Source organism: Phoxinus phoxinus, assembly GCF_949152265.1.
Source record: "Phoxinus phoxinus genome assembly, chromosome: 25".
In the NCBI taxonomy this organism is placed as follows: Eukaryota; Metazoa; Chordata; class Actinopteri; order Cypriniformes; family Leuciscidae; genus Phoxinus; species Phoxinus phoxinus.
Window position 1 is genome coordinate 13,734,410 of NC_136900.1, and position 26,050 is coordinate 13,760,459.

At 37.9% G+C, this 26,050-nt stretch overlaps 1 protein-coding gene across 1 annotated transcript; it reads right to left on the reverse strand.

The window, feature by feature from the left end:
- Nucleotides 1-2,511: 2,511 nt before the first annotated feature.
- On the reverse strand, nt 2,512-21,608 carry slc7a5 (solute carrier family 7 member 5). The gene is made up of 10 exons (XM_079603189.1): nt 20,825-21,608; nt 17,027-17,152; nt 9,470-9,575; nt 9,020-9,064; nt 8,420-8,543; nt 8,163-8,266; nt 7,821-7,917; nt 6,985-7,134; nt 5,749-5,926; nt 2,512-5,458 (listed from the first exon to the last, which is right to left on the reverse strand). Exons 1-10 carry the CDS (start codon nt 21,402-21,404, stop codon nt 5,403-5,405), a joined length of 1,566 nt encoding a protein of 521 aa, XP_079459315.1. The 5' UTR covers nt 21,405-21,608; the 3' UTR covers nt 2,512-5,402.
- Between the last annotated feature and the right edge of the window lie 4,442 nt (nt 21,609-26,050).

Consider the following 26,050-nt stretch of genomic DNA (forward strand, 5'->3'; position numbering starts at 1 on the left):
TCATATTAGAATATATTAGGTTTTTTTTTTTTTCACGTGTCCCTAAATATTTTAGATCAGGTTATGGATTGACTACTTTGAAACAAAGTAAACTTTCTAATGTAGGTACAGTCTTTTCAGACATCATTATTTTTCAATCCAGCGGCCAGTTGTTTTACAAATTACATTTAATGTAACATAAGGGATGAGAAATGCCATTTGTATTTGATCAAACCCCTTGAAGGTGCATGGTGCTGCCATAATGAGTACACCTGGTGGATTTAGAGTCAACTTCCTTGCTCAAGGACAGAATGACCTGTTATTCACTTTGTCATGTCAGGGATTATATTTATTTAAGGTGCTGTAACTTTGTTGCTCCAGAGTTAGAGGTTTACCTGTTAGATTATAGCCACTTCTCCAGACACCACTACAATACTGGGCCTAGCCCAAACCATGAAAAACATCCCAAGACCATTATCCCACCTTCAACATTGGTCCATATAATTTTGCCTACAGTATATAGTGAAGCAAGGTATTCTTCAGAATTTTTTATAATTTAATAATTCAATTTTAGGGGACCCCCCAAGAGTCCTAAGTCATTTCGAACCCTGGTTGTAACTTAGGTTGTAAATAGTATTTTCTTTGACACTGGTGGCTCATCCGACTTTGTTGTGTTATCCTCATAGACAGTGGTTATCCTCCTCGTCCGTCTCTCTCCCCATTTCACACAATAGATGTAAATCGACAGTTTTTAAAAAGCTAGCTAGCAACTAAACTCACACTGTATCATCTTGGATGTGTGTTGATGCGCGCGCGCGACCGACCGACAGCACAGGCAGTTGCTAGGCGATAAGTTGAGCTTCTAATCAAATAAAAGTAAACGCCTGTTTTACCCGTTTTTACCATGGTTTTTACCCGTTTACGGACACAGGATTGGATGTACTGTACACAACTATGAAGAAAACACAGTAGCGGTAGACGGAAACGGTTTAATTTGAAACCAGGAAATTCTACTTCAGAAGTATATTTTCACAAAAAAAACGGGACAATTCGTGTCCCGGGAAAGAATATGAATTTTCTGGGACTGTCGCTAAAAAAAAAAAAAAATCCCTGGAAAACATCGGGCACCCCTCCTCCTCCTTCAGCTCACGCCAGCGAGGAAACGCTGGCCCAATGTTGATCCTCGTTCTGCCTTTAATACGATCACTTTCTCGTTTCCTCTTGTTGCTTTCCTCCGACAAAACCTTTGCTTTCTTGCTTTTCTGTCTGCTTCGGCTATGACTATAACATTTGGCAAACAAACGCTAGTTTGGCTCGCACGTCCGATTTTAAGGAAGTGGTGGTGGAAGTGACGTATATGCCGTAAAGCAGTCGAATTTTGTAGTTCTCTTTGTTCGCCGGTTACTACCCGAAACCCGAAGTTTAAAAGTACGATTAAAAACGCTACAGACCCCGTCGGGCTATGGCAGACGTGTCATTCAACCTATTGTAAGTCGATGTACCATCACAAGAGACTTGGAAATATATTATTAAGGTTGAAAAGTAACCTAGTGCTGCTTTAACGTTGGTAGATAAAAAAAATACTTTTTATTATTGCACGGCCAAGGAGTCTGAATGGAAGATTTTGGTGTTGCTAAACGATATATAATTTATCCGACCTTCAGTGGTCGCAGCTTGTAATTTGCATAAAACGCGCCTAAACCATGTCCATATAAGGACTTCCTACACCCACCAGAGAGCACGCAGCAAAATATATGCGTAAACCAATATATGGCATTCTTATTAAACACAACAAACTGATTATATATATATATATATAATACCAAATATGTCGTCCAAAGATTTTCGTATGAGTGGTTTTAGTTTGTTTTTCAATATTATTTCAATGGCAATTGGGGCCAGTAATAGCCTATTGCAGAAATGATTTACTGTAGCCTACTTTAAATGGCTATTTATCACTAAAGCGTGAAGCGGTTCATAGCGATAGTTTGAATCCTGGATAAAACAACAAATAAAAGAGGAAGTCAAATGACTAATCTGTTCCACGCAACTCACATGACGCGAAAGCTTTCCTTTAGGCCACAGCAGCTGATGCGAGACCAGAGCTATTACGGAATACCCTTAGGAGAAAAATGGCTTTTGGGCCAGATTCTCGGAGTCCAACTACTTGCATGATCCCATTTTTAGGAGTCACGAGCAACACCAAATACTTCCATTCAGACTCCGTGGCCGTGCATAATAAAAAGTATTTTTTTTTATACAACAGCCTATAGGCTATTTGTAGCTTATAATATATTTTGCCTATATAAGTTAATGATGTTTAAATTATTTAACTATAATTTTACTACATAATAAATTATATTTCAATTTTATTTCCAAATATTGTATTTTAATTATAATTTTATAGAGGTTGTTTTTATGAATAGGCCTATATTATTAACTTCAGTAATTTATTAACTTAAGTATCTTCATATTTGTGCTGCTATATCAATGCACATTTTGCTAATCTGCAAAAACACAAGTAGGCTACTCAAGTTTTGAATGCAATCATGTTTTATTTCTCTGAATACTCAACAATGTTCTGTGGCAAAGTAAAAATTACTTCGGAACATGAACTTTTTAATGTCAAAACAAATGTTTGTACAGTAGATGTATAACCATGGCATCGAAAGAAAATGAATTATGAACTGCTCGATAGGATCTCTTGGTATCACAGAGAAGAGAGGACAGAATACTACTAACAACCATTAACAGAGTCCAGGTATACAAGCAGAGTAACTGAATGAACAGAGATCAGCTGAACATGGAACTTACAGATCACACAAGAAAACAAGAAAGTCTTCTCTCAAACAAGCTTCAAAGTGAAGTGACGCAAGACTGAGTCTGCCCTCGGGTTAAAGGGTTTGCCTGTCTGTGTAAGATGGCTGTTCATGTTTGTGGTCTAAAGGTTAGTTATACATGCCAGTTTGTAAATGCAAAAATATGGTGTTTTTAAAGAAACTACAGTTTAAAGAAACGGTTTAGTGAACCATTTTTATTCTGAAACATGAACATGCAAATAAGAATCAGTCAATCTTTGGGATTGTTTTTCTTTTATTTAAAATGTAAAGAATTTTTTTTTAAATACACCAACAAATCTCTTGTGAACAAACGTAATTAAATGTAGTGACAATCGTCTGTTTGATGCCATTGCAATGTTCACATGGATCGGCGGAAACGACTAAAAATGCGTTGTAAAGAAAAACTACTCACCTATAGACTGAACATCGTTTTCACAAACTCACGTTTTTGTAGTTCACACGGAGACGATAACACTGTTGTTTTCAAAAACTGGCACTTTGAAACCATTTTCAAAAGTTTGCATTTTCATCCCCCTAAAACGCCTTGTTGAGTAAATGAAGGGCCAAAACGCATTAAAAGTTTTCTGTTTTTAGTTGAAAACAATGTTGTGTAAACACCTCCTCAGTTATTTTTATATTAATGGGCACCAATGGAAACTAACCAAGCAAGCAGTTACAAAAAAACATTTACAGTTTCACAAAAAAAAAAAAAACACAAGTAGTGTATATAAAAAAATCATTCTGAAGAAAGAAGGAAAAAGTATCAGTAACCATTTTTTTAATAGAAAAATGCCCTGTAAAAATTATTAGAGCACTAACTGAATGACCCTACAAATAAATAAATACAAATAAGTAAATTTCTACATAACTATTTAAATTAGACAAATTGGTCTTATTGGCTGGAGTGTTAGTCATACTGCTGTATTTCTCTAAATAATACAAAGCTTCATTAATCACCCACTAAAATCATAACAGCATTAAAGAAAAGCATCTCAGTTCTTGTAAGTCCTTCTAAGCAGAAGCCTAGGAAATGCTTCTGTAATCATAATAATCAAAGGACAACTTCCATTTGTCCTAAAATATCACCCCCTGCATCACCCAAAACATCCCAAGTTTTTCTCTCACCACTGTTACCGGAAAATTCACACATACAGCACATTTGGTCCAGTATAGGAACACATAACCATTTAACCAAAACTAGGATAATCCAAAAGCACTGCATCCGAATGCAGCCTAAAACTGAAACATAATGATGCATGTCGCATTTTACAGCAAAATCAGTATGATTTTTTTCAGTCCACAAACTGAGGCACTAAAATCTCTTCGGTAAGGGGATTTTTAACAATACCTTGACGGTACAATAAAGAGACGCAATAGCCAACAGGCCATACGTATTACAAAAGCAACAAACTTTTTTAAATAATTATAACGGACAATTTTCTTTAAAAAATTCTCAACTACCAAGCTAATTTTCTTGGTTTAAATAATTGCCAAAATACAAGGAGAATTAAATAAAATAGATGGTCCAGTGTTAAGTACTTCACGTATTTATGCGGTTATCTGTGTGACAGACGCAGAAAAAAGGTGCTAAATATTAAAAATGTTCTTGAAAGAAATAAGACAATCAGCGCCTCACATTTTGTGCTTCATAAAATCATAATTAGGCATACAAATACATAGCCAGGTCTATTGTGTTATGTAGGCTACTATATATTCACTGAGGTAAGCGGAAAGCTTAAGTGTTCTGATTCTGAATTTATGAATCCTGTATGTCTATGCCTTCCATAATAATAATAAAAAATAATAAAGAATTGGATCCATCCAATTAGAGGACCATTGCCCCCCAAAAAATGCAGATTCCTTGAAATTCTTAGTAGCAGTTAAAATGCATTAAGCTATCAAAAATAAATCTGTCGAAGTATAAAGTCATTTCAAGTTGATCTCAAAAAATGATAAATTTCTAACCCGGCAGAAAAGGCACAGCAAACAGGTCAAATCTGCTGTAGAAAAGGAAATGAATGTAGATATACGGTAATACAACATATTGTACGGCAATCCAAGAAGCAAATTTGTCAGTCAGGTGGGAAGCATGTTTCTGGTTGCTGAGAGAGACAATGGCGCCTCCCCACAAAGCATTTTCGGTACGCACTTTTCCTCACGTACATTCTGAAACAAAAGCTGGCGATATGCGATACAGGAAGCTTACGATCATACTACTGCACGCATACAAGGCCCTAAAATAAAGGGATGACCAAAGCAAACCACTCACAGTGGTTATACGACACATAATCGCCAATGGTTGAAAAAATATGTATACAATCCTGATTGAAAACTTGTAACTTGAACGTAAAGACTGAAACGTATACAGTAATACATTTGATTGAGAAAGGACTGACAAGATCTACATCTCAATTGAAATGCTCCTGTGACATTCTGGTTTCGTACGCGGGGATAGATACAGATGTTGCCTGTGGCAGCAGGATAAGACGTTTCTCTGGCTCACGCGAGGAGAGGTGAGGCAGTCGAGGAATACATTAAGGGAGTCTGAGGTGGATATGAGGCATCTGTCGCTCCGTTTGGTCTTCAGGACTCCTGAGGAACCACTTCCATCAGTTTCTGGAATGTCGCCGTGGTAGTGACTGGACAGAAAAAAATAAACATTATATATTATATGTATTAATCAAAAAAGATAGTAAAGACTATCTTTAATCTAAGAATACTGAAAAAAGTATCACGGTTTCCACAATAAAATTAAGCAGCACAACTGTTTTCAACATTGATAATAAAAATAAATGTTTCTTGAGGAGCATATCCGCATATTAGAATGATTTCTGAAGGATCTGAATACCTGAATAGTGTTTCAGATTAAACTGTCTAGAAGCATCTTTTTTCTCATTGTCATCAAGCACACAAGAGGAGAGACACTCACAGATGATGTGCAAGAGCCATTTTGGCTTGGTCTGCCATGTAACGCCGAAGAAGTAGACGGGAACTCCTGTGGCGATGATTCCGAATCCTATAGCACATTCCACAGGGGTTTTCCAAATGGACACCACGATGAGGAACAGGCAGGCCAGCACGAAGGAAGCGGGCAGCAGAATATTGACCTGGTGGACAGAGAGAGAGAGGTGGGAAAGCTTTGAAAATGTGATCAAAAGTCTATTTAAAGTGCTGTCGGAAAGAATGAAGTATGTTTGGAATATTTATTTCACATATGAAAGACACGCACTGCAGAAGTGTATAGCTTAATGTTGCCCTTTTCTCTGACAATCACCATTCTTCTCTGGCTGCTCATTCTAGTAGGACATCCTGATCTTTGATGTTTGGGTTGTGTTTTCTCCATTTATATACAATGAACTTCACAGTGCTCCAAGGTTCAAAGCAATTCTTTTTATAGCCTTCTCCTGTCTTTTTTCTCTTTACAACTACATCACAAAGTTCCCCAGAGTAGATTCTTGCTCTGTGCGATAGCCGGATTGATCCGGTTTTATACCTGGTATTAAGGTGCGTTTTGGTCAATCGGATCATAAGTGGACGACGCTAAATACAGGTGTAAACGGGGTCTAAAAAATGTTAAGCTTGTCAACAGGATTCAACAGGAAAACACATTCAACAGGATTGCTTTCGTGCTGTAAGTAGTCGAATGTGTCTGAACAGCCACAAAACAAATGTTTTGCCATTTTAAAAGTATTAATATCTCACCCAATCTTTTGAATAGTAGTAATTTTCTTTGAAAATATTATAATACTCCTTGTTCCTAGTGAATTATAGAGATTCCTACCATCTAGATGTTTGACACTTCAATAGTTAAAACCCTATTGGATTGTCCCTAATGAGATCTAGAATGAGAAAAAAAAAAAATATGAGCAATAAGCAAATGGCCTCTTTCACTCCAGTGCCTCCAAACCTCCTTTGATGAACATCCCTCTGTGTCCAGCAGATGACCGGAGACAGAATGTGGATGAATGAGAGAGGCGCACAAAAGGGCCTGTGTGTTACCGTTCTCTCGCTGGCTGTGTCCGGATTTAGGCAGAGAACACATATTATGGCAGGTCACTTCTCATGGATTTGAAAGTATGACCTCGTTCCCCCTCACAAAGTCCATCTGTGTTCACTTACAGATGTTCAGCCAAACCAAAGTTGTTTTCTCCGCCCCCTGGCTCACCTTGATTGGTCGTTCCAACTCAGGTTTCTTGTAGCGTAACCACATCATGCCAACGATCGCCATGGCAATGCAAAGCCAATTAAAGAAGCTGAAGAAGTTGATGACAGAGAATATGTCATTGGAGAAAGCGTAGAGGAGAGTCATGATGCACTGTGAAGGGAAAAGTAAAGAAAAGGCGGTTTAAACTTTCTATTTTGCCAATTGTTTGGCAATGTTTTTGTATGTGGGTCAAACATCTCTTTGTGTTAATTGACCTTTACAGTAAAATGCAGTCTAAGTCATTCTGATTTGTGAATCAGTACAAACAATTCACTGGAAAAAAAAAAACTTACTCAAAATATTGATTCACTCAAAAATGAGAACTTGTTAAACCGGTTAATTGAAAAGAATCGACTCGTAAGAATGATTCACTCAAACGAGTCACTTAAAAATTAAACAGTGTATGACATCAAAGTCCCGCAAGAGCGATTCGAAAGCATACAGAGCCGTCTCCTCTCTAATCGCTCGTGGTACTTTGATGTCATACACCGATAAAGTATTTACTCAAAAATTGTAAAATTATTCATCAAAAAGAACTGATTCAACAGATTTATTTGCTCAAAAATGGGAACCGGATAATAATTCAAAAGAATAATTTTTCCAAAAATTGGTTCCAATTGGACTCAAAAGACCGTTTTGCTCAAAATTGGAAACGGCTACAAAGAACAAGCTAAAAAGAACGATTCACTCACAAATTAGAACTGGTTAAAATTATTATGACATAATTTGATCATGAAATGATAATGACATAATTCGAAAGTCATAGTGAGGCGATGTGGTTGGTTGTGGACACCTACAGTAAATATAAGCGAAGGCAGAGGGGTCATCAGATCAGGGTGGATCATCGACAACAAACTGGGAAGATGACCTTCTCGGGAGCCCACAAAGAACAGCCTGAAGGGAAAGAGAAAGATACATAAGAGACCAGAACGTTCTGGCCATTAGGTCTGATACTAACCAGCATTACAAACATTTACAAGACAACCTGAGCAGCGTTTGCAGTGGAAAAGCCTGCAGGGTGACTTTAGTACAACACTAAGTTGTTTATTTGATTAATCTGTACAGTTAAAGTAAAGTCATCTGATTAATGTGACCTCTTTCAACAAAGGATATTTATAACAAGTGTGTGTGTGCATTACCTAGATGAAGTAAACAGAGAGCCATTCACAGAGCCAAAGCAGGACAGGCCCACAAACACAGGGATTATCCAAGCCATTGGCCCTAGGTGGTAGTTTCCAAAGTCCTGAAAACAACAACAACCTAATAATTATTATGTACCTTTAATAAACATTAATAAAAAGGAAACTAGTAACTGAGTTAATAAATAAACACATTGAGTTGATAAAGGTAACTGCGCTGAATATGGAATAGAATGTGTCTATGTGGCGACACTCACCACAGCAACGGCCTCCGATGAGAGCATTTGCTCCGGACTGAGCGTGGTGAAGTAGGCCAGGTTGGTCAGCACATAGACAACGGTCACAATGGGAAGCGAGATGATGATAGCCAGAGGCAGATTTCTGTAAAACGCCAGCACATACACCATAACATAACCCACTACTCTCAAAAACTCAAAAATTTAATTAAAGACCTAATGTGCACTCAGTTGTTTTTTGTGCATCTAATTTTGTAGAAATTATCGAACAACAGGTTGACATGATTTATCGGTTACACTTTATTTGAATGTGTTATTGTTACAGTGTAATTACATATTTAAGTACTGAGTAATATTAATTAACAACATGTACTTACTATAGGGTTAGGGTAGGATTAGGATTTGGTTGAGGGTTAGTTGCATGTAATTATGCATAATTTACTGTTATTACTATGGTAAGTACATGTAACATATGTAACAAGGACACTAAAATAAAGTGTTACAGATTAATTTACTTAGTGAGCGAAAGTACCTATATATAAGCTGTCTTAATCATAAGATCTTTCCAGTGGACAAACGTTTGTTCCCTAAAAAGAGGAAAAAATTAGTTTTTTGACTTACCTGTATGGATCGATCATCTCCTCTGTGACAAAATTCAAATAATTCCTGGTAAAAAAGAGAAAAAGTAAATGCAAACATTAAAAAAATGCTGTCCTACAATTTCAACTGCTGAAGGCCAAAAATTAAGACGTAGAACTATAAAGAAAATAGCCAGGAAAGTGCAAACACTGGAGTTATCAAAACAACTATGTGGGATTTTGGACCAATGGGATTTCACAGTGGACGAGTCTACTCAGCATGACCGAAAAAAAGAAACCAAGCGTTCATCAAAATACCTTCTTCTATGTTGTTGTAGTCAAGACTCTTTAGGATAAAAAATTCGATTTACATGGAAAGATATCTTGGATCGCATGGTGTAGGATTACATTTTACTAGTGATTTCCCTTTTTAAAAGTCAAAGTCTAACTCTTCCTGCTTTCACAGAAATATAGAGAAGTTCTGTGGTCTTACCATCCTCCATAAGCAAACAGCCCACTGTAAAGAGCCAATCCGATGTTGCCAAAGTCAGTTTTGCTTCCTTTGAATGAATTTTCAGGCAGAAGATCAGTAGTATCACCTGCAACAGAAACAATCAGCGTGAAACATGAGATTACAGTGCTGTTGCAAACTATCAGGAACATTATGTAACATAAACAACCCAAACAAGCCATAATATCTGGGGAGTACTCTATAATTCCCACAATATTTCCCATGAGAGGAACAAACAAGCTTGCATGGAAAAAGTTTTAAGGTGGAAGACTGTTTCCTGCTATCATAATACGATGAATTTTCAAAATCAACATGCTGACATTCTCAAGGCTGGTTGTGGCTAGAAGGTCGACACATGAGGGTCAGTGTCGCAGATGACACAACTGAAACGCAAGAGTGATGGGAAAACAAGAACCGGAGAGAAAACGGAGGGTTTGCACATTCTTGAACACCCATAGCCTGTGAATTTCCCACTGGATCAACAGATGAACAGTGTTTTTTCAGGCTGAGGCCCGCTCTCTATCTCTGTTCCATGAGAAAGCCGGGGGAGACCAAGCCTCTACGTACATCCATCTCTCCAAAGCCTGCGGGTCGTACGACGAGGGCTTCCCTAAAAGTAGACGCCGTATTGGTTCAATTTATGGTTAGGAAACAGAGGTCCGAAAAGAACTAGTTTCACAGGTTTGAAGAAATGTATATTATGCAGAACAAAATAATCTGAGACTAAATCATAAAAAAGTGACTTGCAAATTGAGTACTCTAGAAATAATTTCTGTGAATATCGCTACACACGGAGACTCTCTTGTACTTTCTTTCTTGCTTGCTCTTTCTTTTCTTTGAGAATGTGTGGTTATTTTCTTCTTTCATTCCTGAGCAGCTCTTTAACACAATAGCATCAACTGATTTAATGTCCTAATTTGCATAAGACCTTAAGGCCGAGAAAGTAAAGCACATGATAAGCCCAACCTTCTTAAATCTAAAAATGGAAAATCAATAGAATATGTATCTTTGTTTCCCCCATAGTAAATTAATAGTTATGGCAACTATGGCAACTGGGATTTATACTGTATATAGGATATATATACTACTGTTCAAAAGTATGGGGTCAATAAGATTCATTATTTTATTCAGCAAAAGCACATTAAAATGTATCAAAAGTGACAAATAAATTACATTTTAAAATAAATTAAATTAGAAAACAGTCATTTTACATTGTAATAATATTTTATAAAACTACTTTTTTTGTATCTTTGATCAGTGAACATAAGACACTTCTGTACAAGTATATTTGTATATGTAGAAAATAACATTACCCAGATTAATTAAGAACTTATTGTAAAGTGTTGCCTTATGGCAATGTTTTGTGAGAGTAATTTTGTGAACATGTTTGCAGTGTAAGAACGATTGCTGCCAAAGGCGAGCTCATGTGAATCAGTGTGATCGATGGAGGCCAACGCCACCAGGTCACATGACACGACAGGCGAGGTAGATGTGTGTGTGTGTGTGTGTGTGTGTGTGTGTGTGTGTGTGTGTGTGTGAGACTGTGACTGTAGGCCCGAGGCAATCAGGCGCAGAATGAAACTGAAAGCCTGTATAAACTCTTTGTATAAACTTGAGAATTACAGGCTCAGACCTGAGCTTCAGAGAACTATGCTAGCACAGAGCAGCCCAATCTCTGTCTAAGAGAAATGCTTCGACAGCAGATCTCAGCGTACAGCCTAGATTCAATCTGAAGAATTCATAAAAACAACACACAACCTCAAACACACACTTTTCTAACAGGCAACAGCTCAGTGTGTGAAAGTCAGCCGGTTCAGTGAGTTGAGCGTCCTACACTCTAAAAAACACTGGGTTGAGCCTGTTGGGTTATTTTTTGTAACATAGCTGTTGGGGTAGTGGCTAGGGTAAATCTCACTGACAGTTGAAACAATACAGCCCTCCGACGCAACAACCCAGCGGTGGCTTTACTACAACAACCCATCTGATGGGTTACACAGAGCGTGGGCTTCTCCATCCTCGTCAGGAGAGAGCAGATCTTAACGCCGCCGAATTGGTGCAGTACTTCAGTAAATTAAAAGTTTGTATACATTTTATTTCGTCTATAAAGTCTTTACAGTGCTGTAATGTAAATCTCAGCATTCAGAACTCGGTATTGTTTGTTTATGTGTGCAGGTTATAAGGAGCTTGTCAAGATATCTTTCATTTATGTGAAACGAAGAGCAGCGCTCTGAGGTTCGCAGCTGCCCTGCCGAACAGTGGCCCGCCACAGACTCAGATTTCAGCAACACACCGCTGCACTTACGACAGGAATATATGTGGAAAAAAGAGGAAAACTAATTGAAGCGGAGAGGAAAGAGAACTTTGAGAACTGGCTGCAGCGAGTTTTGGCCATAGTGATTTTACTCTGTCTGTTGGCATGAGAAAAATAAGCGAAATACGGTCAAATTGGTTTTAAAATGTATAAAAAGTTATTAAATATTTAACTTTTAAAAAACTATTTCGTTGAAATGTATAAGCTGTATAACTCATACACGTGTACACGTTGTTTTAACTCTTGCCTTTATTTTTGTGCATTCCTGGATGTTCTTGCTTATAATAAATTAATAAATGTTCAGCTTTTGATTAAAACGGTTGCCTGTGTTGTTACTATAGTGATTCTGTGTGTGATTTCGGGGTTCATTTTGTGTTCATTTAAGCCAGCAATATAGTTATTTTTAATCAATAGTTGAGTTTAATAAAAACAACCCAGCATGTTGACTCAACATTTAACCCAATCAGCTGGGTAAAAACAACCCAACACTGGGTTTGTCCAATTTTGACCCAGCGCTGGGTTGCCAAATAACCCGAATTAGGTTGTTTTTAACCCAGCATTTCTTAGAGTGTACGGTGACCTTGAAGTGCAAAACAAATAACAATTATGGAAACAAATGAACAAATCCAAAAACATAACAGCAAATTATAAACACGATGGCAAGTCTATTTTAGTGTGAGCCACGATGCTCAGATTGAGTCCAGCTTGCATCATTTCCTGTTCCCTCCTTTTTACCCATCATTACCCAGCTCTCAACTAAAATGATCTATACAGTGGCAAAAAGACCAAAGCTGAAAACTCCCCACCAATGATTATGTTAATTAGCGAGTGGAGTCTGGGGAGTGGGCGGAGTCTCACTGTCTCAGTGTGGGGGCGGAGCTCCAGTCCCTGCAGAGTTCACCATGGTTGATAAACCACAAGGTGTCTGGTTGCATGCAACGTTTTAGCAACGGCTGTGTGGTTTGGTGTGATAACGTAACGGTATTAAGCTAGTGCTTTTCTCAAAACAAGCACAAGATACACACTGAGACCTTTTCTGGACTTCTAAGTGAGATAAGTCTATCAAGCAGTCAAACAGTGGCCACTTTGTGCACAGACACTGGAAATGTCACAGAGGAAGACGCTGTGAGTTAAACAGTTCTTTCAACAGCAAGACTTCATGAATAAATAAATAGGACACTTGTCTTGTCGTTTTAGCCATACAGATATCTTAGGAAATTTCTACATGTGTTATGAAATATTACTCTCTCAGGACAGGGAGGGTGTGTCTATCTATGGATCAAATTCACAGGCATCATTCTCTGGCCTCACTGTTCTCATGATCATTTTGCATTTGCATATCTAGCTAGCACACAAATACGCCCAATAGCTAGCCAGCTGCCTCGCTGTCTTCAGTCAACATGAACAATCATCTAATGCATTCTAACTAAAACTGAAAGCTATACATGACTGACTGACACATTTTTTTTTACATAGGCATCCGCTTCACATAAGGGGAATCAACTCATCTCACAACTGATTTAAATAAGTTGTGTCCCAAATGACATACTATCCTATCCTATACACTGTGCACTCATCCAATGTCAGAATCTCCTCAGCTACGTAAGAAAAGCTGCAACAGTAGAGTTAATAAAATGTCCAACATTTCAGTTTTTGAAAAGGTTTTTTAGTTTATTAAGTGCAATTTCTGGGTATTTGAAGTGCACCTTTTCAGTGTGAAAATACTACTCACTATTTATACTAACAAAAAAGGCAACAAAATGGCACACAAGTACAAGAATTGGGACGTATTTATAGAGTTTAATCTTATGTTGCTACGCTAAATATGCAATTCACATTAGACCCTGAATATCAAATTCTAAGCATCAAAATACATGCACATATCTGCTAAAATAATATTTCCATTTTAATTTAACATCCCTTCTCATTCACCAACTTTTTCCAGTGAGCATGTCGCAATGCTTATAAATAAATAAGTGTATTGATATTTTTTCAGTATTGAATTAAGTATTTTTATTAAGATTGTCACCGAGCATTCTTGAATTGCTTCACTGTGAAACTTTATTTATTTATAAAAAATAAAAAATGAATACCGGTACTTTAATTAGCAAGGATGCATTAAAGGGGTCATGACATGAGAAACCAAATTTGCCTTGATCTTTTGGTATATAAGAGGTCTTTGTACCATTAAAACATCCTGCAAGTTTCATAGCTTAAGACGTCCTCCCCATTATAAACGAATCATTTATTTAATCAAGCTCGAAATACAGCTCGTTCTGGATCCATGGTAAGAAGTGACGTCACGGTACGAAGTGACGTACCTGCGTTTGCATACGACCACCTCCGGCACAAGACAACTACGCTTTAAGCGCAAGACAACTACGCTCATTTCGTATCATTGTCACGACCGCGCCCGCGCGCCTCACAAGTGTTCAGTCGACGGACAGCGAGTGGGTCTGTGTACAGGGAAATGACGATGCCACGCAGATGTGCTGTTCCTGGCTGTGGACAAACAACATCTTTGAATACGCTGCGAAAGATCCAGTCGTCAGGGAAAAATGGATGCACTTTATTTGTTTGCCGACGTCCCAGTCCATTTGAAGGATGACTGTATTGAGAACAAATCCCAAAATGATGCTGGCTTTGCCAGAAAACTGTTGCTCAAAGATAAGTCCGTGCCGACTATTCTGGGCTCAACAACGACGACGCAAACTGTAAGTAATGTATTTCAAACTTTAAACTACTTTTTAAATACGCTGATCCGCAAATGTTCTGACTGGGGGCGTTAATAATTGATGCATAGGCACTGACGTTAGCCAATCATAACAGTGGGCGTTAACACTGAACTCTTAAAGGGGAAACACCCCCAAAACAGACTGTTTGAATCAGAGGATGAGAAACAGGGTGGGAAAAGGTCATAAATCACTACATTTTAAAAGTTTTTTGTAAAAAAAACTATAGTAATACTATAATTGCACCTAAGGGAACATAATAATAAAATAAAAAAAACCATGTCATGACCCCTTTAAATTGGTTTTAAAGTGACAGTAAAGACTTTTACATTTTTACAAACATTTTATTTTTCAAATAAATGGTTATTTTATTCATCAATGAACAAAAATATTAAGCATCACAACTGTTTTCAACATTGATAATAATCATAAAATGTTTCTAGGGCACCAAATCAGCTTATTAAAAAAAAAAAGTATTTAAATATAGGCCTATATATTAAAAAAAAAAAATCTGATTGGTTATTGCGGTATTTTGCCACAATAACCAATCAGAAAAAAAGAAACCCTGTGATTGGTTAGCGTTAGACAGCATGCTGTCCAGACTGGCCCCGCCCCTGAGCACTTGAGTATTCGTCTTTGAGACCTCTCAGTATCTCTATCCTGCTGTGGCAACCTCAGCAACTAAAGGACACACCCAAAGGCTTAACCAATCAAACAAACACACACCCAAAGGCAAGGCCAAACTCTGGCAGTCTTGGCGAAATTTGGGTGTGGCGGGCCAATTAAAACAGTTCTGGCTCCCATATTGCAGGATTCAGTGATTAATAAGTAGCAGAGCGTCTCCTTCCCCTTTTTCTTCCTTTCAATAACCATCTTGCTGTCTGTCACTACATGTCCACTGCTGTGCTGTGGGCAGTGAGAGTAGAAGGGGAGATAAAAGATCTAATAATCTAATAATCCATTCGAATTAACCTGTCCTGTCTTGCTGACTCACAACTGATTGAGTGATACAGGCTTCAGGCCTTTGTTTGTGCAGCAGACACGGGCATTTAGCAAGTGAATTGACCTTTATTAATCTCCATCTCAGACTGTGAAATCTTCTTGTTCCTTTCTGAATTTGTGAGCTTATACCAGTAGGCTAATGAGAAACCGAACCAAAAAAGTTACATAAAAGGAACAGTAAACTCAAAAATACATCTGCTAAATGTATAAACGTAAAGGTTATTCTCTGTGAAACCACTGATGTTAATTCCATTTGGTTACTGTGGCCATTTAAACAGAAACTACTGTAGTTCATGTCAAGGCTGGGGGTAAGGTCTGCCAGCTAGTACTACAAATCTTTAAACTGCTCTTTCTATTTGTTTGCTCACTATTTCTCTAGAGTCTAGACTATTGCTGTCCGTTGCTTTAGTGTCTCAATGGCAAACAATCAGAGCCTGCTGTTCTGGCTGCACATTCAGCTGCTCTACAATTCAGTCCAATTCTCAGAATCTGAGTCCAGGCAACAGAGAGCCCTAAAAGTGATGGAGTGCTGACATATCAGTGCCTGAGGCATGTGTCAAGATTGCTGATAAACCTTATTTTTATATACGATCATATACATTATGTTCAAGAAATAACCAGTAAATTGAATATAAACATGAAAAATATATATATTAAAATTAAATTAAAATGTAAACAAAATTGTAAATACAATATAATGATTAGATAAAAGAAAAGAAAATTGCCTAAAAAAACTACATAGTTTGGGATCAAATGTTATTTTTTTAGTGATATATTTATATTTAATGTAAATTATAGTAAAATAATGGTTTCATCATATATTTTGTAAAAGGGTTAAATGGCTAAAGCAATATAACACTAAATTGTATTGTATTATAATTATATGGATACTTATTTTGTATGATTTTAATTTTGAAATGATTTTTAATAATGTGTGATTTTAATTGTTGGATACAGTAAAGAAGTCCAGAACCTCTGAGGTAGGATATTTGATGTGTTTAAAAATGCATGCTATGTTTCTTTTATGTTAGCTAATAGTTGATCTATTAATTGATTTTAAAAAAAGTAATGGGACAAATTGTACCCTTTTCATGGAACTTTTGATGTTGAACTGAACTTGGTGTCAAACTTTGTGTAGCTTGCAAATACTTTTAACCAAGCTAAGTAAAGCGCAAATGCAACATTGTAATGAAAATTGTTGGAACAGTACATTGTATCCATAACAAATCTAAACAAAGACCATGCAAACCTTGATTCATATTAGACATTAAACATAATACATTCTCTGGGTTCTTATGGTTACCGTGTGACATGGTCCAATTTTTATATGTATATATATTCGTATATGGATTTTCTTTAATTTATATTATGGAAACACCATTATTTGCCAAAATAACAGCTATTTGGCTGTTTTCCATTACATTCTTCAGCACTTGTTTAGTTACCTGACTGATTGCGGGTGGACATTTAGGTGTTTTTGTGTGTGTTACCCACCTTTGCCAATCTCCACAAAGCCAATAATGATGATGAGGGCCAGGGCGAGTAGCTTAGCAGCGGCAAAGGCATCTTGGACCCTTGTGGCGGCCTTCACGCTGTAGCAGTTGATAGCAGTCAACAACACTATGGGGAGAGAAGGAGGGAGAAAAAGAACCACAGGCACTTATTTTTAGTCTTTCACAACACAGGGTCAGAGAAAGTTAACCTAAATACTCGGTAAACCAATTAGGGAATAATTTGTCAGCCATGCTTGAACTGAACGTTACACGTGGTAGCATGCTCTCTAGTGTGCAACTTTTTCTAATGAAATAGCATGGCTGCCAAATTTGTACTTACCGTATAATCTGTCATCAAATATCTGTCCGATCTTGAACATGTCAGGACCAAATATAAGGTTCAAATGAATATACCGGTAAATTTCATATTCTGCAGGACATATTAATTTGCCTAATGGGTTCTAATTGTATTACAGGGTGGATCTGCGAACGATTACCTGAATCATACTCAAATGTCTCGGCCCTACTTTTTCCATCCACTTATTTTAATTTTTGTTTGGTTAATTCTGTTTCAATGTGATTAAAGGGTTAGTTCACCCAATAATTGACTCAACCTCAAGCTTTCTTCTTTCAGCCAAACACAATCAGTTATATTAAAAAAATATCCTGGCTCTTCCAAGCTCTATAATGGGAGTGAATAGAGCCTCAGATTTTTAAGCCCAAAAAAGTCCATCCATCCATCCATCATAAAACTCATCCATATGGCTCCAGGGGTTAATAAAGGCCTTCTGAAGCAAAAAAATCCATATTTTGAACTGTATAAACCACTGGCTTCTGGAAATAGTCGTACGCGAGTCTAGTTCTGGCGGAAGAGTGAACTCTGACCCGACACATGACGTATTGACAAACACGGAAGCGCAGGGGATAGAGCAAAACAAAACACTGGTCCAGAATTAGAAGTCTAAAACGAGAATTTTTAAAGAGAAATGACAGAGGAGCTTGAGTTTGATGCCCAATATATTGATTAGGCCTATAGTTTATAAAGTTATACAAATTTATATTTTCATTACAAAAACACATCACTTCAGAAGGCCTTATTCACCCCCTGGAGACCTATGGATTACTTTAATCACGGATGGAAACCCTTTAACAGAAAGCCTATTGACTGGACGACTAGGTGACAACATTTTGAATAAGACTGATTGGATTTGTCTGGGCTGATAGCCGTGTGGGTAACAATTTAGGAAAAGGCATTTAATTGCAATTTTTCTGATTTTTTTTCCACAGGTTTGCTATGCTTGTGTGTAGGGCTGTATGAATTAAGAAAAAATATATTTTGAAATTATTTTGTCATATTGTTTTGTTCAATAAATAAATATACTAATACTATAGTCATAATACTTGTACAAAATGTACAAAAAAACATAAAATTATATTTTATGACAGTATGATTATAACTGTATGAATACATGGTGGCTCAATGGGTAGCAACACTGATGCCTCACAGCAAGTAGGTCCCCGGTTTGAGTCCTGAATTAACTATGAGGCTGTGTGGGTGCTACCCTGTCTACGGCCCGGATGAGTTACACAATTTGAAACAGTTTATATAAAAAATAAAATGAGCAGGTATATGTGCCACAGGCTGCTTGGAACATAAAAGTTCACCAATCATACTGGTAAACAGATTTTGAAGGAATAATAAAAATCATGAGCCCCTATCACATCAGCCTCCAGCCCCTGCCTCCAAGGTCCCTATTAAATGTGATTAACTAACTAATACTTCAAAGCAGCATTAGCTGTAAATTGGTCTAGGCACCAAACAGAGGCGAAACCCAAAAGCCCTTGTGTGCCCCTAAAGTACAAAAGGGGGTCTGTATTGGGTAGGACAGTAGAGCCTGGGTCCCTCAAGCAGGAACACATGCACACACTTTTGGATTAATGTCAGGCATTGCAGTTCTCGTTCTTAATAGACTAGGATCAAGTGCAAGTGCATGGTCTGGCTCAAGGGGCGTCTCCCATGGATACACACTTACGCAGCATAGTTTAATGCCAAGAACCAATCCCGGAGGCCCTTTTTCAATCATAACCTCAAAACACATGAGAAATTGGGTCAGGGGAACAATGGCCAGCTGCTACGCCAACAGACACACAAATACTGTCTATGAGGAACCAGACCATAAAAGTGGGCACTTGAGTTTAACATTCAGTGTTTGTATCAAATGTGTAAATCCCATATCTTGTCGTTGCTCATCTTAAGCATATGGTCATAGTCGTCTTTCTGTCTTGTCATGTGGGTTCTTATGGAAGGATTAGACTAGCAGAGCGAGATTACAGCAGATAGTGGGTGCTGTGTTCATTCATTCACTCCCTCACAATCACAAAGAATACACATTCCTGTACCCCAATCAAGCATTCATCTGGCCTAAATGAGAAAGGAGGAGGAGAGTGAGAAAGACAAAAACAGGGAAAGAAAGAGAGAAATATGGGTTTTAATTTGTTGGCCAATTGATAATTAGGGCTTGAGCTAATTCTGCTAATCCTGACTGGTTTAAACCTGCGGGAGGGCTTCATTGCTCGCATAGCTGCCATAGTGTATTACACCCTCAACATATTGCCATGAGCATGAATGTCAAAGACCTGTGAATGTGTGATTGTGATTGTAGCACTGCAGGGCTACATTCATTAACTCTTATTGGTCTTTACTCTCACGGCACGAAACACCCACAATTTATGGTACGCTAGCCCTAATAGCACACATACTTCTCTGAAACGTCTATTTGATGTGCGTGTTTTAATCTGGAAGACTTTTTTTTTTTTTACAGCGTTTGCCATCTGCAAATCATCTATGAGAAGTTTCCTCAGATGTTAAATAGATATTTAGAAAACGTCTTTAAGATGTTTATGATAAAAGAATGTATGTAAAACTGACTTTTTAAAGATGTTTATCAGATGTTTGTACACAGCAGATCACTAACAGACATCTTTAAGACGTACGTGTGCTATCTATAAGGGAATACAATTAGTAGCCAGATCATTTTTTACAATGAATAATCTTAGTTTAGACAGGTTATGTTATTGCATACAGGCCAACAAGTAGGCCTATATTTAAGTGGAGATTCTGAAACATAAAAAAGCAGAGTAATTATTAAGTTATTCATGTAAGATGTTTTACATTATTAGCATTGGTCAATAACTTAAAACATCAAATAAACTACATTATACTCTGCATTTTTAAGTTTCTTGCTAAAAGAAATCTGATGTGCATTTTCTCAAAATATAATATACATTCGAAATCAAAATATAATTCATATTAAAGCGTCGCTAAATTGGTATTTAATTAATACTAACAATACAACTAATTTGCATAAAGCCCGCCAAGGGTGTAGCAGCGCGTGCCACTTCCTCCTCACTAGATGATGAAATTTCTCATCACCTTTTCAACATAGCCTACTAATTTCCTCATATGCTACACACGCCGTATCAGTGTCAAAACATGGCGTTTCTCTCTCGAATTACACATTTTCTGTGAGACACGTAGTAAAAAAAATATATATTTAGAACTTGGCCGAACTGAGATAAATATTTGACGGCGGGTAACGTTAAATGAGACTTGAACGCTGAGAAGATGGAAGCGCGCAAATGGCACGTGGAATGACAGCTGAGGTAAATTCTAACGTCAGAAACGTTAAACGGTGGATATTCATAAAGGCTGACTTAAGCCCTCTGTGGTTTTGTTTATATAGGAAATAAAGGGGTAAAACATGTTGTATGTGACCTAACGAGGTAACCGGTTACTTACGGATACATAGGCAGGCGACCAGCTTTGCCCCAGACTCAGGGACAGGGCAGAAGGGAAAGATGGGCTTCAGGAGGTATGTGGCGAAAACATAGGCGACAATATACTGCGAGGACGGCCTTATGATGAGAAGCTCGATCCAGAGTTTCAGAAAAGCAGGTAGGGAGCCGTAAACTTCAAGGATGTAGGCGTAGTCACCCCCTGATTTGGTGATGGTGGTCCCCAGTTCGGCATAGCACAGCGCGCCTATAGTGGAGAAGACGCCGCATACAGACCACACGATCAGTGACAACCCGACTGAACCGGCTTCTTTCACCACTCCGGTTGGAGTCACGAAGATACCAGAGCCAATAATGGTGCCTACAATAATGGCCACGCCGTTGACGAGAGTTATAGTTCTTTTAAGCTCGACTGTCGCTTCTCCCTCCGCAGCGCTGATATCTGCGGTCGGGCTTTCAGGCGTGCCGTCTCCTGGGCGGCTCATGTTGCCATTCCCTCCTCTGCTGGAGAGCATCTTCTCCGTCACCTGTTCTTCATCCCGGTCCGCGGATGTATTCGAACTCCGTTTCTTCAACGCTGACATTGCTTCCTTTTGTCAAACAAAGCCAGACCCTTTGTTTTGCGTTTGTTAAGTGTGAAAAGACCCTTTCAGCTCCTCAGACTGGGCTCGCTAATGCACGGCGGTACCGTGGAGTCAGGTCTGACTCAGAGAAACGTGGTTTCTGAAGTGTGTCAAGTCAACGTTGTAGAGCACAAAAGCATCTCCTGATTCGGCCTGCCTCTTTCCTCCTAATAACGCGTCACTGAGTGCAGTATTAATGGCATATCTATCGCCCTCTAGTGTTAAGAAAACTCCTTTGCATTTTCTGGACTGAGCGGTCCAGCAGGTTGAGCAAGACAAACCAGGGCATTTCATCATTTTTTATCCAGTTTAACCCCCTAAGTACCCCTTGAGATTTTAAGTCACGTCATGACATTAATACATATAATCATTGAATTGCATGTTTATGACAATCAATATGGACAATTATTTCTCCTGATATTACAAATGTAATTAATTTCAAAAGTATGGAAAAACTATAGGGGTGAATTCAAGTTGTTGGGACACTTTTTGACCTGAACTTTTTGAACGCTATAGAGAGCAAGGAATGCTACTAAATATTTTAAAAGACTTGACTGTTTTTATTATTAATTGTGCTGTATTTTGACACATTTTTTCTATAGTCTTTACTTAATTTACACAGTTGGAATGTTTTGCTTGATGTTTTTAATTTTACACATTTTGAATACACTTTATTTTAATATTTAATTTACCTTCCTAGCACAATCTTACAACCCCCCTGCAGTTTCACTATGAACTAGGCATTTGAGAACAACTCGTTGGAAAACCAGTTTCCCCAGTAGCATAATTAGTCTTTTTTTTCTTTTTTTCCAGTCAAGTATTTTCTGTTATATATATTCAGATAATCCTTGGCTAGACGTGAATTGCTATTACTTGCTGTTTCAGGTTCAGCCCTTAAAAATTCTTCAGACTCAAACTTGATCATAATGTCTGAAGAAGCATATGAAAAAATAACAAAAGTTGTCCCTGCTGATTTCCTGTTTTCAGGTAAAGGCCCTTGAAACATCATGTCACATTCCCTGTGGGCTTTAAAGATATTAGTTCTCAAATTAAACAAAACAACTTAAAATTTCATCCACAAGCATGTGTGTTTCAAAGAGAATGACTTGCATGTCACATTGCCTTCAAGGTATCAATCACGGAGGACCTGAAGAGTATTATCTGCAGGGGGGAAGTGTGTTAATACTTCATGGCCTAGGTTAGCATTTCATATAAAGGTTATTCATCAAGCATGTTTTAGACAAATATGTTGCTGCCACCTGCCTTCTCTCTGCACATGTGCTCTCATCTAGGCTACACATTTTTTAAGTTAGCCTCCCCATCATGAGAATTACATTTTATTTATGTTTTCTCAGCTTAAAGATAAATGAGACAGCAGGTGACTTTTTATTTGATAAGTTACATGGTTTCTGCTGTGTTGTGGCCTGATATTTAAGAGTTGTTTTCTTTCTCTACAGGAGAGAGGGGCGTGGGCGTCTCGGTTCCCTGGCATCACAAGAGCTGGATGTCATTAGAAGTAGAAAACAACCAGCTCTGAAACTTTCGAGGGCATATCAGGTTTGTGCCAAGATTTTATGTACGTTTTAGACAAATTTGGGGATATTCACCGACAGGGGCATCAGTACTGACATTCTCTCTGTGAATATCTGAAATAACACTCAATTGATTGGTTTGAAACGTTAACGTATTTCAGTTCAACCAACAGTTAGTCAAAACACTCTGTTTGATCTAAAAAGGAAAACCGCTGGATTGGAGTTCTGAGAAACATCTTTAAGGCATAGGTTCCTGTTTATAGAAAGCTGAATGGAGTTTTCTTTTTGTCTAAAAATAACCTGCGAAAACACAACAACAAAACCATAGTAAGAAGCCTCATATTAGAAGCTTTCATCTATGATTTCTATTCAATTATGGATGCCTGACATCTCAGAAGACACCAGCATCCACCATCCGTTGAGCTATTCCACAGTTGCAGAACATCTTTCTTCATCAAAACTGACCATCTCCAGGGTTTTCCAAAGTCGTCATCTTGATCTCCGTACTCTTCAATCAGTTCACCTCTATGGTTTGTTTTTCCTGTTGAGCTCAAAGAGCACGTTTATAAATTCTCTCACACAATGATGGGAAACCATGGTGTGTTTGGGATACGCAAAAACCCAGTGTCTCGTCCCATTTTTATAACTCATGCAGCCAAGAACAACAAACATGGAACGGAATCTTTTTGAACCAAGTTTGAGACAAAACTCAATCCAGGTTCCCCCCAGCCTCTACAAACACACCCACACCCTGGCCTTATTCTCTGTCTCTTGTCTTTTAAGGTGCTGTTTAGCCCCAAACTCATCTGAAACTTGCTCTTCACTGATTCAGATGTATTGCCTGAAATCTTCTTAACTCTTAGAGAAGGTCAATAGATAGCAGCCATGGTTATACAAAGGTGTTTACCTTTGAGAACAGTCCTAAAAAAGGTACATTCTTCCAATAATGAGACACCATCATCCTATATGTTTTTTAGTTTTTACTTCATCTTCACAGTGCAATTCTGCATTTATATTACTACGATTATAAATTGTATTTCATATTGGTTGACGGAGATCTTAGCAGATTTTTTTACTTTAAAATAATTCTAAAAATACACTTTCTTGAGTGGCATTCCATAACTGGCCATTAAAATGTAAACATAAAAATTAAGAAGTTTAGGTAAATTTGGTCATGAAAGATTTAATGATATGTAATGTTACTTATGCACAACTGTAAATTCATTTTTGATTAAAGGTTTTAAAATAAAACAGTTATTTTATACAAGAGCACTGAATGCATTTTAAAATAGTTTAAAGGAAGTGTGTGTAACACAGTCCACCCATGAAGACTTGGCTCAAGATTGTTTTATTTTATTTTAAAACAAATGTTAATACACAACATGTCAGACAGCATGAATGCATTTGTTAATGTTCATTTTTGGGTCTGTAGGCTCCCCCCCTGCTAAATCTGCCAAAACACGTACTTTTTAGCGCAGCTGATCCGGACCTAACCAGCACCTGGCGCAACAACGCTTGCTGGGATGGGGCCCCATAAACCTCCGGCACCACCCTCTTCCTGCTTAAATCCCCAGGGCACATGCTTGCATACACCCAAAAGTAAAACAAATTGAAAATCAACCAAATATGGGCCAAATACACACACACAAAAAAAAGACATTTCCATTTCTTAAAAATATCATGCAACTTACAACGAATAATACAGTGTTTGCACACACTACAAGAATGAAATCATAAAGTTTTGCATACATTTGCATCATACAATGTATAATAGGCAGCATAAGTGACAGTTATGTAAATGATTGCAGGTGATAAGTAAAGGGACTGTCTATAAAACGAAACTAGATTTAGTGTTAAATCATGTTTAATAATTTCCCTTAAAAGTAGCAAGCCTCAAGCTACTTAAAAAGACAAAACAGAGGCAAATCATATCAATGGGTGTGGAGGAAAAAAGAAGAAACAAAATGCCAACAGCAAAAAGTGTCCAAGACCCTCAAACCATAATTCATTCACTGCATAATTCAAATTCACCAACAAAAGCTGTCTTCACACACTATTCATTGCTGCTTCAATGAGAAAACATTGTTCCAGGACCTCCTAATGTGAAAGAATGTTCACAACTCTGAGATTGTACTAAAGACTTGGGCAGGTGGAGGGAAGGGATCCCAGTCTCCCTGTAACCTAAAGTGTGTACAGTGCAAATCCAGCTTTCCAGTCTAGTTAGGATTTCTTTGAGTTTCAACCATGAACCCAATAGGGAAAGTACCAGGTGGCCCATTCAGATGAGAGGCCACTTCAGGGACAGTTTACACTAGAGCATTGTTATTCAGCAATCACAAAGAGACTGTCAGCGTCTCTTCGCAGTTATAGCTGCATGTTGAACTTCTGCCGATTCTGCAGCTCTCACTTTACTTTACAACCATCCTCTAAATATCATCAATCTAAAAACATTGATGTACATGCAAAATTCATTTGCACATAAATAAAACTATTAACATAAGAGGTCCTTGATGTTTCTAACAATTTTAGTGTCTCATTTTTAACAGTTTCATTCTTATTGCATTTACAGCATATTTCAGACGAGGAAAACGGAATGCACCAATATTGAAGTATAACAATCAGTTGGTCTTACTGTAGATCTCATTTCTACATTGTGCCTTGTTTCATGTCCACCTAGTGGAGGAATTTAATAGAGCATACATGCTCGAAAATGGAGGTTCCCTTTCGAAAGCTACAATCGATGCTGCGCTGCTTAGCGCATTGGGAACGTCTTTAATCGTGACCTGCTGTGAATATAGTGTGTAAACACGTCGATGGAATCGACCGGAAGTAATATAGCCTCGGTCGGTGACGTCATCGGCGCGCACCCGCGACGCGAGGCTATAATTAGATGAGCCGCAGGTGCATCGTCAGGTCTTTTGTCTTCAGAGAGACCTTTCTGTGTTTGGTGTGCAAGCATTTATCTCCTCTCTATCTACTACAGATCTTTGTTAGGAGTTATTTAGTTTATCACTGACAGTGTGCAGATTTTCTCTTTCTCATCTCTCTACGATCTAAAAAGGAGTTTAGAAAAAG